The sequence below is a fragment of the Microtus oregoni genome, unplaced genomic scaffold, assembly GCF_018167655.1.
Source record: "Microtus oregoni isolate MIOR12 unplaced genomic scaffold, Mior012 000040F_ref0000088, whole genome shotgun sequence".
Lineage (NCBI taxonomy): Eukaryota > Metazoa > Chordata > Mammalia > Rodentia > Cricetidae > Microtus > Microtus oregoni.
Window position 1 is genome coordinate 395887 of NW_024543207.1, and position 17594 is coordinate 413480.

The 17594-nt window shown below is 39.7% G+C and overlaps 1 protein-coding gene across 5 annotated transcripts in view; it reads left to right on the forward strand.

Moving 5' to 3' along the window:
* Ccdc18 (coiled-coil domain containing 18) overlaps window positions 1-17594 on the forward strand; it is a 145688-nt gene that overhangs the window by 46699 nt on the left and 81395 nt on the right. For all 5 annotated transcript variants that reach the window (XM_041632173.1, XM_041632177.1, XM_041632174.1 and 2 more), the window contains 5 exons: window positions 539-759; window positions 8748-8858; window positions 13051-13182; window positions 16040-16174; window positions 16301-16378. In XM_041632173.1, coding sequence (XP_041488107.1) covers window positions 539-759; window positions 8748-8858; window positions 13051-13182; window positions 16040-16174; window positions 16301-16378 — 677 coding nt within the window. The remainder of the gene's footprint in view (window positions 1-538; window positions 760-8747; window positions 8859-13050; window positions 13183-16039; window positions 16175-16300; window positions 16379-17594) is intronic.

Consider the following 17594-nt stretch of genomic DNA (forward strand, 5'->3'; position numbering starts at 1 on the left):
GTTTTGAAGGAAATAGTCTTCGTTTTCTCCCATTTAGTATAATGTTGGCCAAAGTTTTGTTGTATAAAGCTTTTATTATGCTGACTTATCTTCTTTCTATGCCTACTTTCTTTAGGTTGTTTGTTTGTTTATTTATTGGTTTTTTTTTTTTTTTTTTTTTTTTGAGGCAGGGTTTCTCTATAGCTTTGGGGCCTGTCGTGGAACTAGCTTTTGTAGATCAGGCTGGCTTCAAACTCACAGAAGTTCACCTGCCTCTGCCTCCCAAGAGCTGGGATTAAAGGCATGTGCCACGACTGCCCAGCTCAGGTTGTTTTATTGTGATAGAATATTGAACTTTGTTGAAGGCCTTTTGTGCATCAATTGAGTTTTTGTTCTTACAAGTCTTTTTATGTGCTATATTACAGCTACTAAGTTGCATATTCTTTAATTATTTAAATAAGAAAATAAACTTTATTATTAAATCTTTCAAGTAATTAAGTCAATTTTTGACTCTTAGAACTTTTATTTAGAGCAATTTTTCTTTTGTGTTAAATTTCAGAAAATGTGAAGGAGAGAAATAAACATACTATAAACAAACAGTATGAAAGAGAGAAAGAAAGACTTGCTACTGGAATAGAAGAACTGCGTGCTAAGCTAATACAAGTAGAAGCTGAGAATTCTGATTTGAAGGTTAACATGGCACACAGAACTAGGCAATTTCAGCTGATTCAAGAGGAACTGCTAGAGAAAGCTTCAAATGCTAACAAACTGGAAAGTGAAGTAAGTTTGGATTTATTCGGGTATAAGTACTAAACTTTGAGGTAAAAAAAATAGTATTGCTATGGGGTTTTGTAAATATTGAAGTCTAGATTCATAGGGCTTTGGAAAATGGTACCATGTCTTTTAAAACTATAATGGAAATGTATGTTTAATTTATATTGAAAGTAGGAAGATACTACCTAGTAGCTAAAAGTTCTCAAATTTGATGGAACTAATAAAATATGTTAATGTAAGATAGTACACGTTTATTGATCTTAGGTTCTGATTGGAAGACAACGAGTGGTAATAGAGAATTTCAAATTTCAGCACCAACTGGAATGCTGTGAACATGGAGATTTCTGGGTTCCTGGCTGTAGACTGATATTTCTTTGGGTCTCTAGCTCACAAAAGAACAACACAAAGCCAGGGCGGTGATGGCGCACATCTTTAATCCCAGTACTCTGGAGGCAGAGGCAGGCGGATCTCTGTGAGTTCGAGGACAGCCTGGTCTACAAGAGCTAGTTCCAGGACAGGCTCCAAAACCACAGAGAAACCCTGTCTCATAAAAACAAAAACAAACAAACAAGCAAACACAAATAAACAAAAAAGAACAACATGGAGATTATTATTGATTATGAAAAGGTCAGCCTATAGCATAGGTTGTTCTACCAGCTCTTGTAACCCACTTCTATTCTTCTCCATGTGTCTTGTGGCTTTTACCTTCTTTCCTGTGTGTCTTCTTCCCTGTGTCTTGCTGGCAACTCTGCCATTCTTCTAGAGCTTTCTCTGTCCAGAATTTCAGCCACACCTCCTGCCTAGCTATTGGCTGCTTAGTGTTTACTAAACCAGTCCCAGGGGCATATCTTTATGCACTGTAATAGAATCTATCAACTGTGACTCAGCAGGTATAACTCAGGAATCTAATTTTAAAATGTTACATGTGAATCTAATACTGTGGGTTATATTCTGAAAGGTAACTATGCATGTTTTTCAATTAGGTAATCTTTTAAAAAAAATTATATATTTGTCTCATTAATTTCTGTATGGTATATTTCTTCTGCCTTACAACTTCTAAAAAGTTTCCCAGTGCAAATCTATCAGTAAATAGGTTTTGTCTGAGAAAACTTTCTTCTCATATTCTGAAAGTTTTTTATTCATAGATTAGAGAATGTCCCATAAGCCCCTTAAAATAAATCTTTAAATTGGAATATTTTTTTCTTAAAATACATCCTGATCATACTTTTCTTTTCTTCCAAATTCCTCCCAGATCCTACTTAACTCTGCCATTTTTTTCTCTCTTTCATATTAGAAAAAAAACAAAACAAAACAGGCAAACAAAAGGAAAAACACCCACACCCTCCCCTAAGTCACACAAGAAACATATACTTACTAAGAAACAAAACAAAGAATAATAATTTAAAAGAGCCCCTGGTCTTTATGTTCCCGTTTACTGCATGAAGAAGCTTCTCTGGTAACGGATGGATGAGACTGATCAGTGGGTATATCAGAATGTCTTTAGGAGTCATTTTATTGATCTTTTCATTTAGCAGAACCAGTAGTATTTGGTTTTCACCTAGGTCCATGGCCTAACTAGACCAACTCGGATTCTTAGTCACCTGTGTGTTGAAACAAGGGCGGCGGGCGGCGTCCCCGGCACCCGGCCGCCCCCACTGCTAGCTTTACCCAAAATAATTACACAGAAACTGTATTCTTTTAAACACCGCTTGGCCCATTATATCTAGCCTTTTCTCGGCTAACTCTCGCACCTGGACTAGCCCATTTCTAATAATGTATGTAGCCCACGAGCTGGCTTACCAGGAATGATCTTAACCTGCATCTGTCTGGAGTGGGAGAACCATGGCGACTCCTCACTCAGCTTCTTTCTCCCAGCCTTCTGTTCTGTTTATTCCACCTACCTAAGGGTGGGCCTATCAAATGGGCCTAGCAGTTTCTTTATTGCTTAACCAATGAAATCAACAGATTGATATATGACATTCCCACATCACCTGAGCAGTATCAGGTGTGGGTTCCAGCTTGTGTAGTGGGCCTTAAATCCAATCAGAGAGGGGTTGGTTACTCCCACAACATGAGCTGTGATTGCACCAACACCTCACCATTTTAGATTAGGGTTAGTAGCTAGGTTGATGGTTACCTTTTCTTCTGGAGCCGCATGCAGAGTACCTTTCAGTTTATGGACACCGGTCAGTAGGGTTGAAGGCCCAGTTAGGCACCAACTAGACTTTTCACATCCCATGAGATACGTAGGCGTTTTCTTCAGTAATAGGGCCTTACCATCAATTTTTGGAGGGCACCTCCTAGCCATGGCAATAGCCTGAGATGTTTGGGGTTTCCATGGGTCCCCTTTGGTGAATGACTCAACTAGATTTAACCCATTCCTAACACTGGAGGTTTCACTTGGTGGCAAAAGATAGACGTCTAGTTGAGGCATTGTCTCCTGTTATTTATATTTCTTTCATTTATGTATCTATTTTAGGAAGATTCTACTTATAACAGAATAAATAGGTTTCCATTTGAGCCCTCAAATGGCCTTGAGTGTTGGCTGTTCCTCACTGTATTCTCTTCCCTACCCTTCTCCATCCCTTTCCCCATTTAGTCCTCCCAGTCCAGTCTCCCCTACACTCTATAATTATATATTCTAGTTTCCCTTTATAAGATAGCTAACCTCTGTTGTTATACAGGCTATAGCACACCTGTTTAAGTCTTAAAGGCTAAAAGCTACATCTAAGAGAGGATATACAATATTTGGGGGGGGGGTCTGTGCTACCTCATTGGGGATGATTTTTTTTTTCTATCTCCATCCATTTACCTGCAAGTTTCATAATACCAGAGATCCGCCTCTGCCTCCTGAGTGCTGGGCTTAAAGGCGTGTGTTATCATGCCCAGCTAACTTTCACTAGCTGAACAATATTCCATTGTGTAAATGTATCACATTGTGTTAATGTACAATTCTTTCACTGGCTGGTAGACATCTAGGCCATTTATAGTTTATGAATAGAGCAGCAATAAATATGAGTGAATAACTATTCTGGTAGTAGGCTATAGAGTTCTTTGGGTATATGCCCTGGATTGGTATGGCTGGATTTGGTGGTAGACCTAGTCCCAGTTTCCAAGGAACTGTCAAACTGATCTGTATAGTAGCTGTACTAGTTTATTCTCCCACTGGCAATGAATAACTGTTTTCCTTACCGCACATGCTCGCCAACATGAACTATCAGTTTTAGTGATCTTGGCCATTCTGACTGATGTAAGATGAAATCTCAATGTAGTTTTAATTTGCATTTCCCTAATTGTAATGGATTTTCTGCAAGTCCCTGGCAGTGGCAAACAGTGGATCCCAGGACGGTGCAAGTCACCGGCAGTGGGCAGCGGGAGCAGCCAGTCCTAGGCAGGGACTATGCACGAGACCGTACCACAGGCAGGTGGAAGACACACAGATAGGCACACCATACCGAGTGGAGTTGGATATTTATTTAGTGGTTATGGAAAGGAAGGGAGAAGGTGTAGTAATAAGAGCGGCGGGGCTGCATCCCCAGCACCCCGGCAGCCTGGCTAGCTTATGCTCCGAAATAACAACACACAAACTGTATTCATTTAAACACTGCTTGGCCCTTTAGCTCTAGCCCTTACTGGCTAATTCTGATATCCCGATCAACCCATCTCTAATAATCTGTGAGAACCGGTCTTACCGGGAAGATTCTAGCCTATGTCCATCCTGGGTCGGAGCTTCATGGCGTGCGTCTGCCCGGGAGAGCAGAGCATGGCATCTCTCTGAGGCGTCTGCTCCCGAGTGGAGAGCTGTGGAGTCTGAGCTCACTTCCTCTTCCTCCCAGCCTTCTGTTCTGTTTACTCCACCTACCTATGTTCTAACCAATAAAATGGGCCAAGCCAGTTCCTTTATTAGCCAATGACCTTCCTCCATCAAGAAGGGCAGAGAGAGAGAGAGAAGGGAGAAGGGGAGAAGTGGGAAGAGGCAGAAGCTGCTTCTCCTAGAGGAAGACTAACAATGTCGAACATTTAAGTGATTCTCAGCCATTTGTGTTTTATCTTTTGAGAACTCTGCTTAGTTCTGTACTCCATTTTTAACTTGAGTTATTTGTTTTCTTGATATCCAGGTTTTTAGTTTTTTTATATATCTAGATTTTATCCCTCATTGGATGTGTAGTTAATAAAGACCTTTTCCCATTCTGTATGCTGCTACCTTGCCCCAATAATGTATTCTTTGTCATATAAGCTTTTCAGTTTCCTTAGGTTCTGTTAATCAGTTGTTGGTCTTAGTTCCTGTGCTATCAGTGTTCTGTTCAGAAAGTCTGTTCCTATGCCAACGAATCAAGCCTATTCCCCACTTTATATCCTCTCAGATTCAGGGTATCTGGTCTTAGGTTAAGGTCCTTGCTCCATTTGGGGTTGAGTTTTGTACAGGTGTCCTGACCAGCAGGACGTGAATAGAACCAAATTCGCCTGGAGGCGAAGGGCAAGAGACACAAGAGACACAGACTGTCCAGCAAGCCTGAATTCTGATCAAACTGCAAACTTTATTTTTTCCAGGAGCAAAAGGGCAGGGGGCAGGGAGGGTAGTGAAGTAATAAGGGCGGCGGGGCCGCTTCCCCAGCACCCCAGCCGCCCGCTCAGCTAGCTTATGCCCCAAAATAATTACACGGACACTGTATTCTTTTAATCTCTGCTTGGCCCATTCTCTTCTAGGCTAATTCTCACATATTAATTTAGCCCATTTCTAATCATCTGTGTATGGCACCCCAAGGTGCGCTTACCAGGAAGATTCTAGCCTATGTCCATCCTGGGTCGGACCTTCATCGCGTGTGTCTGCCAGGGAGCAGGGCATGGCGTCTCTGCTGAGGCGTCTGCTCCTGAGAGCAGAGCTGTGGAGTCTGACCTCACTTCCTCTTCCTCCCAGCGTTCTGTCCTGTCTACACCTCCCACCTATCTTCTAACCAATAAAATGGGCCAGGGCAGTTCCTTTACTAGCCAATGACCTTCCTCCATCATTTCCCCTTTCTCGGTTTAAACAAAAAAAAGTTTTAACTTTAACATAGCAAAATTACATATAACAAAACAGTTATCAAGTAAAAGTTACAATAATCTTTATCATAACTAAGGAAAACTATAACTAACTATTCTTAACTCCATCAAAGACTCCAGAAAGATACAATACTACCTAAGCAAACAAGAAAAAGGCAACTTTTAAAACTCTAGAAATGACAGAGACATCTCGCTGCCTGGACAGTCACCCAAAGTTCCTCTGTACCGTTGGGGCATCCATCTTCAATCTTCAGGCCCATGGTATCCAGCAGACATTTCCATAAAGCAGGAAAATTCAAAGTCAGTTCAGTCACTATCTGTTGTGTCCTGCAGAATGTCTCGCAGACTCTTTCATAAATCAGGAACCCCGAAAGATCATCTCACCTTTAGGCAAGTTCAGCAGTCCTCTCTGTGGGTTCTCTGTGTCCAGTTTATGCAATAGTCCAGGCAAGAGCAGTTTCTTGCCCAAATGGCTATCAAACTCCATAAGGTGCCTCTTCGATGCCCATCTTCCTCTTGAAGTAGATTGGTGCTGCCAGGAGCAGAGTGTCTCATTGTCATGAAAAGTCCTCAGTTATTAAAACATCCTGGAATGTCAGGTCCTGAGGATTCTCTGGCTGAGAGAAAGAGATAAAGGGGATACTAAGGGTCTGTGACTTTAAACTAACAAAGGAAATGCTAATTGCTTCTGAAGCCTGGGGCCTGCAGGTCTCACAGGGAGATAAGACACTGGGTTAATTTCCTAGGCCAGGAACTTGCCCTGCAGAGGTAAATATCTTACTTACTTTGTGACTAAGATGGCTATAATCAAAATACAGGTCTTTGCTTCCAGCATACAGGGTGATAATTATGGATATATTTGCATCCTTCTACATGTAGCCAATCCAATTTAACCAACACCTTTGTTGAAGATGCTGTCTTTCTTTCAGTATGTATTTTTGGTTTCTTTGTTAAAAATCAGGTGTTTGTAGGTGTGTGGACTTACCTTTGACTCTTCAGTTAGATTGGTTGATCAATGTGTCTCTTTTTATGACAATGTTATGTTGTTGTTTTCATTCCTGTTGCTCTGTAGTACAACTAGAAATCTGGAATGGTGATACGTGCAGCGTTTCTTTTATTATCCAGGATTGTTTTTAGCTATCCCGGCTATTTTGTGTTTCCATATAAAACTAAAAAATGATTTTCCACTTTGCCAATGGTTTTCAGTTCTGTGAAGAATTGTATTGGAATTCTGATGGGGATTGCTTTTGGTAGGATGGCCATTTTCACTTTATTAACCCTACTCATCCATGAGTATGGGAGATCATTTCCATTTTCTGAGGTCTTCTTCATTTCTTTCTTCAGTGTCTTAAAGCTTTTATTACTAAAGTCTTTCACTTGCTTGGTTATTCTAAACGTCTTTCTGTTTACTTTTTTAAGATATTGTGAAATTATTGTGAAAGTACTTTGCTGAAAGTACTTACCACCTGTAGAGTATTGTAGGAGGCTGCTTGTTTGTTCTCGGCTGCCCAGTACCGAAATAATCACACAGAAACTGTATTAATTACAGCAATGCTTGGCTTGTTAGCTTATGCATATTTCTACCTCACTCTTAGCTCTTAAATTAACCCATCTCTATTCATCTGTGTATCACCATGAGGCTGTAGCTTACCGGAAAGATTCCAGCTTGGTGGCGGCTACATGGCATCTCCAAATTCCGCCTTCCTTCTCCCAGCATTCAGTTTAGTTTCCCTGCCTAGCTCTACTCTTTGCCCTAACACAGGCCAAGACAGTTTCTTTATTAACCCATGGTATTTACAGCATACAGAGGGGAATCCCACATCAGTAGAGTTTAGTGGAATTTTTAGGGTCTTTTTTTTTTTTTCAAGGCAGAGTTTCTCTGTGTAGCTCTGGCTGTCCTGGAACTTACTTTGTAGACCAGGAGGGCCTCTCACAGAGATCTTCCTTCCTCTGTCTCCCTGAGTGCCAGGTGATGTGGAATTCCCCTCTGTATACCATTGGTTAATAAAGAAACTGTTTTGGACCTGTTCAGGGAATAGTGGTAGGCAGGGAAAACTAAACTGAATACTGGGAGAAAGAAAGAGGCGATAGTGAGAAGCTATGGAACCTCCACCAGAGACAGACATGCTGATACTTTGCTGGTAGGCAACGACCTGTGGTTATGCACAGATTAATGGAGATGGGTTAAACTAAGATGTAAGAGTTAGCCAGAAATATGCTTAAGCTATTGGCAAGACAGTATTGCAAATAATATAGTTTCTGTGTGATTATTTCTGGAGTCTGGGCATCCAAAAAACAAACAAGCGATCTTCCCACAACAGCTGGGATTAAAGGCATGTGTTATCACAACCTGGCTTTCCCCCATCTTTTGATTTACTGTTCTGGGGTTGTTTATTCCTTGTGTTTTCTTGGGTGTGCTAAATCTTGAGACTGAAATTTTCCATCTAGTTCCTTCTGTATAGCTAGATTGGTAGATGGATGCTACTTAAATTATGTTTTATTATTAATGATTTTTTCTTTGTATGATTAATTATTTTGCTGGCTATAGAAATTTGGGCTATCAGCATGTTATGGAAGTACTCTACTGCTGAGTTGTATCACCAGCCTAGTTCTAGTTCCTAAGTATATACATTAAGAGATTATTTGCTGGGCATTGGTGGCACACGTCTTTAATTCCAGCACTCAGGAAACAGAAACAGGTGAATCTCTGTGTGTTCATAGCCAGCCTGGTCTACAGAGCTTTTCAGAGCTGCTTACACAGAGAAAACTTTCTGTTTTGAAAAACAACCAAAAAAATTTAAAAATTTTCAATGTATTTTTTATCAATTACCATAAATTTCTCTGGTTTATTAGCTATAGTGTATTTCAGCTTTGGAATGATGAATAGGCATTTGATTTTAAAATGTATGTCATTTCTTTTAAAGCTGCATTGTTTTGTTTTTTTTTTTCAGATGACAAAGAAATGCTCTCAACTTTTAACTCTAGAAAAACAGCTGGAAGAAAAAATTATTGCATATTCTTCTATTGCTGCAAAAAATGCAGAACTTGAACAGGAGCTCATGGTAAAATCTGCCATTTTATTTTGCTTTTTAATTGTTAGTCTTTTTATCTATTATGTAGTATTGTAGCAGCAAGGAACCACTTGTTCGTCCCAGCCGCCTTTACCCAGAATAAGCACACAGAAACTGTATTTATTCAAACACTGTTTGGCCCATTAGCTCTAGCTTCTTATTGGCTAACTCTTACATCTTAATTTAAAATATTTCTAGTAATTTGTATATCTCCACATGGCAGTGGCTTACCAGCAAAGATTCAGCATGTTTGTCTCTGGCGGCTCCATGACTTCTCTGACTCTGCCTTTCTTTCTCCCAGCATTCAGTTCTGTCTTCCCCTCCTACCAAAGTTCTGCCTTATCAACAGGCTAAGGCAGTTTCTTTATTCATTAACCAGGAAAGCAGCACAGACAGAAGGACCTCCCACACCATAGTATGACTTTGAGGGTTCTTTGTTGGTTTCTAATTGCGATTACTGATTTAAAGATGATAGTACAGCGTTGAAGTCACCCACTATTATTCTGTCAGAACTTATCTAACCTTTTATTCCTTTTAGTGCTTGGAATTGCAGCCAGAACATTTAGTGTTTGTATATTTACAATTGTTACATCTTTGTGTATACAGGCATACTTATCCATGTGTGCATACGTAGAGTCCAGATATCAACATTGGGAATCCTTTTTTGTTTGTTTTGAGACATGATATCACTATGTAACCCTAGTTGGCCAAATTCATGGAGATTCTCCTGTCTTCACACCGTTAGAGTTGGGATTGAAGGCATCTGCCACCTGTCCAGGCAAACACTGGGTATCTTCCTTTTCATGTGAAGTCAGAGGACAGTTTATGAGACAATTTTCTCTTCTTGCCATGTGGATCTCAGGGATTTAATTCAGGTCTTTGGGCTTTGTATCAAGTATCTTTACCCCTTGAATCATCTTACTGAATTGTCTTTGCTTTGTATTTCTGAAATACTGGCTAGAATGTGTTGTAGAGAGTCTCTTCTTGGGTCATTTGTGTTTATGGTTCTAAAAGACTCTTGGATTTGAGTTTTAAAATTTGTTAAGTTTTCTGCAGTAGCTTTAGGGAATAGCTATTTTTTAGTGGCTAGTTTTTACTTCATTTCCTTCTCCTACCCAATGCATTCTTAGGTTTGGTATCCTTGTCGTATCCCAGTGTTTCTGGGTTATGACTGTGCTGCTGCTGCTTCCTTTCTTCTTCCTTCTCCTCCTTCCTTCTCCTTTCTTTCTTTTTCCTTCTTTTTCTTCTTCTTCCTCGTCCTGCTGCTTCCTTCTCCCCATACCTGTCCACTGATATGTGAAAGTAATATTTCTTCAATTTGATCTTCATCCCTAGTATCTCTCTTATACTGATAATTTAACAAATAAAGCTTGCCTGAAGATCAGAGTGCAGAGCTAAGCTACTAGAGGCCAGGGAGTGGTGGTACACACCTTTAATCCCAGGACTCAGGAGACAGAGGCAAAGGGATCTCTGTTAGTTCAAGATGGGCTATACAAAATTGAATCTGTCTAAAAGAGAAACAGAGCTCACACAAAGGTGATCCCAGCACTTGGAGTCGTAGGCCTTTAATCCCAGCACTGAGGAAGTGGAGACAGGATTGGTATGGCCGGGTGGAGAGAGCAATGTAAGGTGGGAGGAGACAGGAGCTAGTGCAGATTGAGGTTAAGCTGGAGGCAGATGGAGTCTGAAGAACAGTATTGCCCCTTCGGTCTGAGCATTGGTAAAGGCAAAAGAATTTTCTTGTGCCTGGCCTCTCTGCTTCTCTGATCTTCAGCATTAACCCCATATCTGACTCTGGGTTTTATTATTAAAACCAACTAGAATTCGTGCTAAACCTCCTCTACTTCCCCAGCTCTGTAGGTGATGCTTTCTTTATTTGACCCAGTGTGCTTTTTCACCTCGCACATTTATGTCTGAATCTCTAGATTGCTCTGTTTCTTTGTTATTTTATTCCATGATGTCAACTTTGTCCATATTGATGATTTTCTTTGTTCTGTAGTTTACTTTCTTCTAGAAGTCCTGGATTGGTTTCTTTAATTTATTAATTTGCTTATTTGTATCCTCTTCAAGGTATTGGATTTATTTTTAGCTTTTCTTTTTCTTTCATTGAAAATAGGTTTTTAGCCAAGCCTTTAACTCCGGCACTCAGGAGTCAGGGGCAGGTGGATCTCTGTGAGTTCAAGGCCAGCCAGGTCTGCAAAATGAGTTCCAGGACAGCCAAGGCTACACAGAGATACCCTGTCTCACAAAAGTTAAAAAAAAAAATACATAAAATATATTCTGGTTACAGTTTTCCCTCTTCATCCTCTTCCCTATGCCTCCCCATCTTCCCTTCCATCCAGATCCACACCCATAACAATAAACACACTAACTGGAACATGACCCACATCCAGACATAACGAAGAGCTGAAGAAGTGCATGTAGACATAGAGACACACACATAAATCCCACGAACATCCAAAACCAGATGTCATAAATTTTAAAAATACTCTGACTTAACATTATGAGACAAAGAACTTCCCCAAATGTCATTGAGTTCATTTTGTGTTCACCATTTACTGGTGGGCAAGGAGCTGACCATAAAGAGCGGTTTGTTTCTCCAGTGAGACTCCCTTGAAGAAAACCAATTTTTCATTTCTTCGAGGCTATCAATTGGAGGTAGCTTCTGAGTCAGCAATGGGTGTGAGTGTCCACTCTTCTCTCAGCTCTAGGGTCCTGTCTGGTACAGACTGTGTAGGCCCTATGCATTCTGCCACAGTCTGTGAGTTATATGGACAGCCAGTAATATGTCAGAAGGCCTTGATTTATTTATTTGTGTCCTCCATCCCTTCTGGCTCTTACATATTTTTTTTAATTTTAATTTTTAAAACAATCTCATTTTACATACCAATCCTAGTTCGTTCTCTGTCCTTTCCTCCCTCTCTCATCTCTTCCACACCTAGCCTCCCCATCCACTCCTCAGAGAGGGTGAGGCCTCCCAAGGGGGGTCAACAAAGTCTGTTGGATCACTTGAAGCAGAACCAAGACCCTCACCCCTGTACCTATGCTGAGCAAAGTATCCCTCTATAGGGAATGGGTTCCATGCACTAAGGATAAATACTGGTTCCACTGTCCAGACCACACAGCTGTCACCCACATTCATCCAGTGGTGGTGGACATCTAGGCTGTTTCCACTTTCTGTCATCAGCAATAGTGAACCTGGCTGAGATTTATCTGTTCCCACACTCATCCACTTGCACGCCCATGGCTGTCATTCTTTAGAGTTACTCTCAGTGGATGAAGCCAGAAATGGCTGCTAATTGCAAACTCCCTCTCCAGCACAGCTGACTGCCCAACACCTCCTGCTTCCTCCCTACATCTTGTCAGCGTCCTACCCTCATGTTTCTGCATCTGCATCCCAAGTTTGTCTCTCAACCGGAGCCTGTGATCATTCCCTTTGTGCTGACCCCCAGAGCGTTTTACTTTTTTTTTTTTTTAAAGATTTATTTATTTATCATGTACACAGTGTTCAGCCTCCATGTATGCCCTCAGGCCAGAAGAGAGCACCAGATCTCATTACAGATGGTTGTGAGCCACCATGTGGTTGCTGGGAATCGAACTCAGGACCTCCGGAAGAGCAGTCAGTGCTCTCAACCTCTGAGCCAGCGTTTTAGTTTTAAACACTATCTTCCCTGAAGATAGTGTCCAGCCACGGCCAGGAGAGCTCCTCTACTCCTGTTCTGTTTTATCCAAGAAGTCGTTGTCCTAGCAAGACCAGCAGCTGGATTTGAGGCTCGTGAGAGCTGTGGATTTGTCTTGTTAGCAGGACTCTTGATCTCATGTTTACTAGGGTTGTCTGGTAATGTTTGGATGAGGCCTTCCCTCTGCTACGTCAGTTGAAACTGCTCTGTGGGACTGTCCCTTGTGCGGGGTCACATCCTGTCTCTCCATGCTGCTGAGCAGTCCGAGCGCTCCTCTTTGGAATCTCCAGAGTTTGCTCTTTTCCTGCTTTCACTCATCCTGATACTTCACTGGGCCATCACAGAGACAATTTCTAGTCTACCATGTTGTCTGGAAATCAGTCTTTTTGTTTAATTATTGATAAAAGTGTAAAGAATGGAATGTGGCAGGTTTATTGCTAGATTCATGTATTTTTATCTAAAACAGCTTTTGGTTATATTCTTCCCAATATTTTTATTTCTAGGAGAAGAATGAAAAAATAAGAAACCTTGAATCTAATATCAATACAGAACATGAGAAAATTTGTTTTGCTTTTGAAAAAGCAAAGAAAATTCACCTTGAACAGCATAAAGAAATGGAAAAACAAATTGAACGAGTAAGTTTTTTTTTTTTTTTTTTTGGTTTTTCCAAGACAGGGTTTCTCTGTAGCTTTAGAGTCTTCCCTGGAACTAGCTCTTGTAGTCCAGGCTGGCCTCGAACTCACAGAGATTGACCTGCTTCTGCCTCCTGAGTGCAGGGATTAAAGGCATGCACCACCACCAGCCTAATGTATTCTTTAGTAGTGAAAAGAACCTTAATGTAGTGGGAGGCCGCTTGCTTGTTTCCTGGCTGCCCAGACTCCCGAAATAACCACACAGAAACTGTATTAATTAAATCACTGCTTGGCCCATTAGCTCTAGCTTCTTATTAGTTAACTTTTACATATTAATTTAACCCATCTATATTAATCTGTGTATCACCACGAGGGTTGGCTTACTGGGTAAATTTTTAGTGTCTGTCTCCTGTGGGGCTACATGGCTTCTCCTTACTCTGCCTTCTTCCTCCCAGCATTCAGTTTTGTTTACCCTGCCTAGCTAAGTTCTGCCTTACTATAGGTCCAAAGCAATTTCTTTATTAATCAATGGTAATCACAGGATACAGAGGGGAATCCCATATCACCTTAAGCATTCTAACCCAAATTTTAAGTGCAAATAAAGAAACAACAGCATAAAAAAATTAACAGCAAGACATATAATAAGAATCTCATTCTTTCTAAATAATTTTTGTTTCGTTTCCTGGGGGTGGGGACTGGGGGGTTAGGGTCTCATATGTATCTCTGGCTGTCCTGGAACTCTCTATGTAGACCAGGCTGGCCTTGAACTCACTTACATCCCTGTCTTTCTTTGCCTTCCAAGTCCTGAGATTAAAGACTGCATCACCACTATGTTGTAATAGGAGCGGCGGGCTGCGTCCCCGGCACCTGGCCGCCTGCACGGCTAGCTTTACCCGAAATAATTACACGGAAACTGTATCCTTTTAAACACTGCCTGACCCATTAGTTTCAGTTTCTTATTGGCTAGCTCTTACATACGGATCTAACCCATTTCTATTAATCTGTGTAGCCCACGAGCTGGCTTACCAGGAATGATCTTAACCTGCGTCTGCCTGGAGTGGGAGAATCATGGCGACTCCTTGACTCAGCTTCTTTCTCCCAGCATTCTGTTCTGTTTACTCCTCCCACCTATGTTTTAACCTATGAGGCCAAGCAGTTTCTTTATTACTTAACCAATGAAATTAACACAAAACAGAAGACTCTCCCCCAATCACCACTACACTTGAGTCCAATGCTATCATCATCATCATCATCATCATCATCATCATCATCATCATCATCATCATCATTTTGTAGTTCTGGGGATGGAATGCAGGGCATTGTACATACTAACCAGATACTCTATTAATCTGGCTCAGCAGATAGAGCTGCCTATTGCCAAGCCTGAATACTGGAGTTTAGATTCCAGGATCTACACAGGGGAAGGAGACTGACTCTTGGAAGTTGTCCTCCAGCCTTCATGCATTTAAATACACACACACACACACACACACACACACACTGAAATAAAATGTGATACCATCCCCCCTTTTCTTTAAAAACAGAATACATCAATAGCGAAAATCTCTAAAAATGTTCAGTAAAAATTTCAAACTGGTAATCAGTTGGAGCTAGAGGTTTAAAAGAATCAGGAATAAAAGAACTGTATCCTTCAGGGTGATGGTGGTGACAGTGGCTGCAGCCACTGCTCGGGAGGCAGAGGCTGACAGATCTCCCTGAGCTGACGGTGAAACACAGTGCTGACAAACTGAAGAATGCACTTGGTAGGCTATGAACTCAAGGCCAGTGTGGGCTATGTAGCAAGTTTCAGACCAGCCAGGAATGCATCATGACTTCTGATTTTTCAAAACCAAATAAAGGAAACTTAGTTTCACATTATTCCAAAAAATTTCAGGTCTGTGTGGTTTCACTGGCAAATTCTTCCAAACACGTAAGGAAGAAATAACATTATTATATAGTATACTAGAAGAAGATGAATTACTTTCAAACTCATTTAACAAAGAAGGCAAGTACTTTATAAATTCCAAAAATGAGACAAAGACAATAAATACCATTTTATTCTTATTAGAACATGAAAGTATGAAATAAGAGGAAAGACAAAAAAACACTACAATAATTGTAATTGTCATTTGTTGTTAGTATGATAGATTGGGACTCAGTCTAAAAAACCAGAAATAATAAAGGGTAAAGGTAGAGAGAAAAAAATTTTGATCTACTTGGAATAGAATATCTTCTGAAATGGAAATGTTACAGAAATCAAAGCAAGATATCAAAGTAAACCTTAATTTCTTATATTAATTCTAGTACTTCCTAAAATAAGTGAACTAGACCTATACATGTCAGCACAGACAAACATATGAAGCTATATTGATTAAAAGAAAAAGCAAATTATCTGGGCAGTGGTGATGCAAGTGTTTAATCCCAGCATTCAGGAGGCAGAGGCAGGCAGATCTCTGTGAGTTCAAGGCCAACCTGATTGACCTACAGAGTGACTTCCAGGACTGGCTCCATAGCTATTGAGAAACCCTGAACTTTTTTTTTTTTTTTTGAGACAGGGTTAGAAACCCTGAACTTTAAAATTTAAAGATATTGCTATAATAAATAAAATTTCAAGACAGAAAATTTTATTTCATATTGTTTATGACTGCACATATTTAATAAAATCATGAAAACAGACCAGTCAATAATAAGAATAATGAAAGAAAGGGAAAAGAGATTTATGATTTAATTTTTTTAATTAAGGGAAATTAAAGGAAATTTCTAAAATGCAGAAATCTGTGTACTTTCAAATATATTTATGTTTAAAGTGTTCCCAGTGTTTTAAAACTATATAACATGAAAATCTTGATTTTATATTTAGCTTGAAAGTCAACTAGAGAAAAGAGACCAGCAATTCAAAGAACAAGAAAAGACTATGTCCATTTTGCAGCAAGATATACTATATAAACAACATCACCTTGAATCACTAGACAGGCTCTTGACGGAAAGTAAAGTGGTAAAGTCTTCTTTTTAAAAGTACTATTTGAAAGCTAGCATTTTAAGTTTATGTTTCTGTAGCATATATTTAATATACTCTCAATATTTATTTGCAAACATTTTTTCTATCAAAATTTGTTTACAGGAAATGGAAAAAGAAAATACAAAGAAAGATGAAGCTTTGAAATCATTGCAAATTCATGTATCTGAAGAAACAATCAAGGCTAGTATAGTATACTTTTTGTGTATGTGTGTGTGTTTGTGTGCATACACATGCCATGGCATGAGTGTGAAATCATGGGACAACTTGCAAGAGTTAGTTTTCTCCTTCTATCATAAATGGATCTCCAGAATAGAATTCAGGTAATTAGATTTGGAGACAAGAATCTTTATCTGCTAAAGCCAGCTTATCAGGCCTCTGTTTTACTATTACAGAGATTTTTATGGCTTTTTTTCCAATAAATTATTAAAATTGTAATATATAAATGTCAATTAAGTGGTTAAGGAATTGGCTCAATGATTAAGATTGTGTACAACTTTGGTTTTATTGTTTTGTTTTGTTTTGGGTTTTCTAGATAGGGTTTCCTTGTGTAGCAGTTCCAACTGTCCTGGAACTAGCTCTCGTAGACTACGCTAGCCTCAAACTCACAGAGATCCTCCTGCCTCTGCCTTCTGAGTGCTGGGCACCTGGTTTGTGTATGCTAATCTTGCACAGGTCCTGAGTTTTGTTCTCAACTGCCTGTAACTCCAGCTCCCACACCCTTTCTGGCCTCTGAGAGTACTCGCACGCATAAACACATACACACACACAAACGTATTTTTAAATACTTTGTTTTTCATATAAAATTATGAATGTTATCAAAACTTATTTTTGTTATGAAGGAGCAGGGTTCATGCACACATATCTCCCCTACCGACACACAAATAAATATAATTTAAACAAATTTAAGAAACAAAAAGTACTAATTTTACTGTTGTACCTCACAGTATAATAGCTGTAGCCACAGAGCATGATAAATGCTTAATTAAGATATAAAAGGCATTAAATGCATGTCTGTCTGTATGAAAAAGGAGTATATTTAGTATTCAATCATATAATCTTTGAAATGTTTCTCTTGTAAAAATGGAAGAACTACTATATATTCCTTATATTTTTATTTGTACTAGTAGGTCATCTTGTACTATAAATACCTTGAATATAAAGATGACTACTTTTGCCTAGAATTCTTTTTATACTCTGTTTTATGATTGTATATACCTATGTAAACAATATGTCGTCAAGGCAGGAGGGGGAGAGAGTGAGAGAATATGTTTGTGTTGTGTAAACAGAGGTTTCTGTCCCGCCTGGTCCTGCGGCTGTTCAGTCCCAAAGAAACACACAGGTACTTACTTTAATTAAAAACTGGCCTTTTAGCTCAGCGTTATTATTAACTAACTCT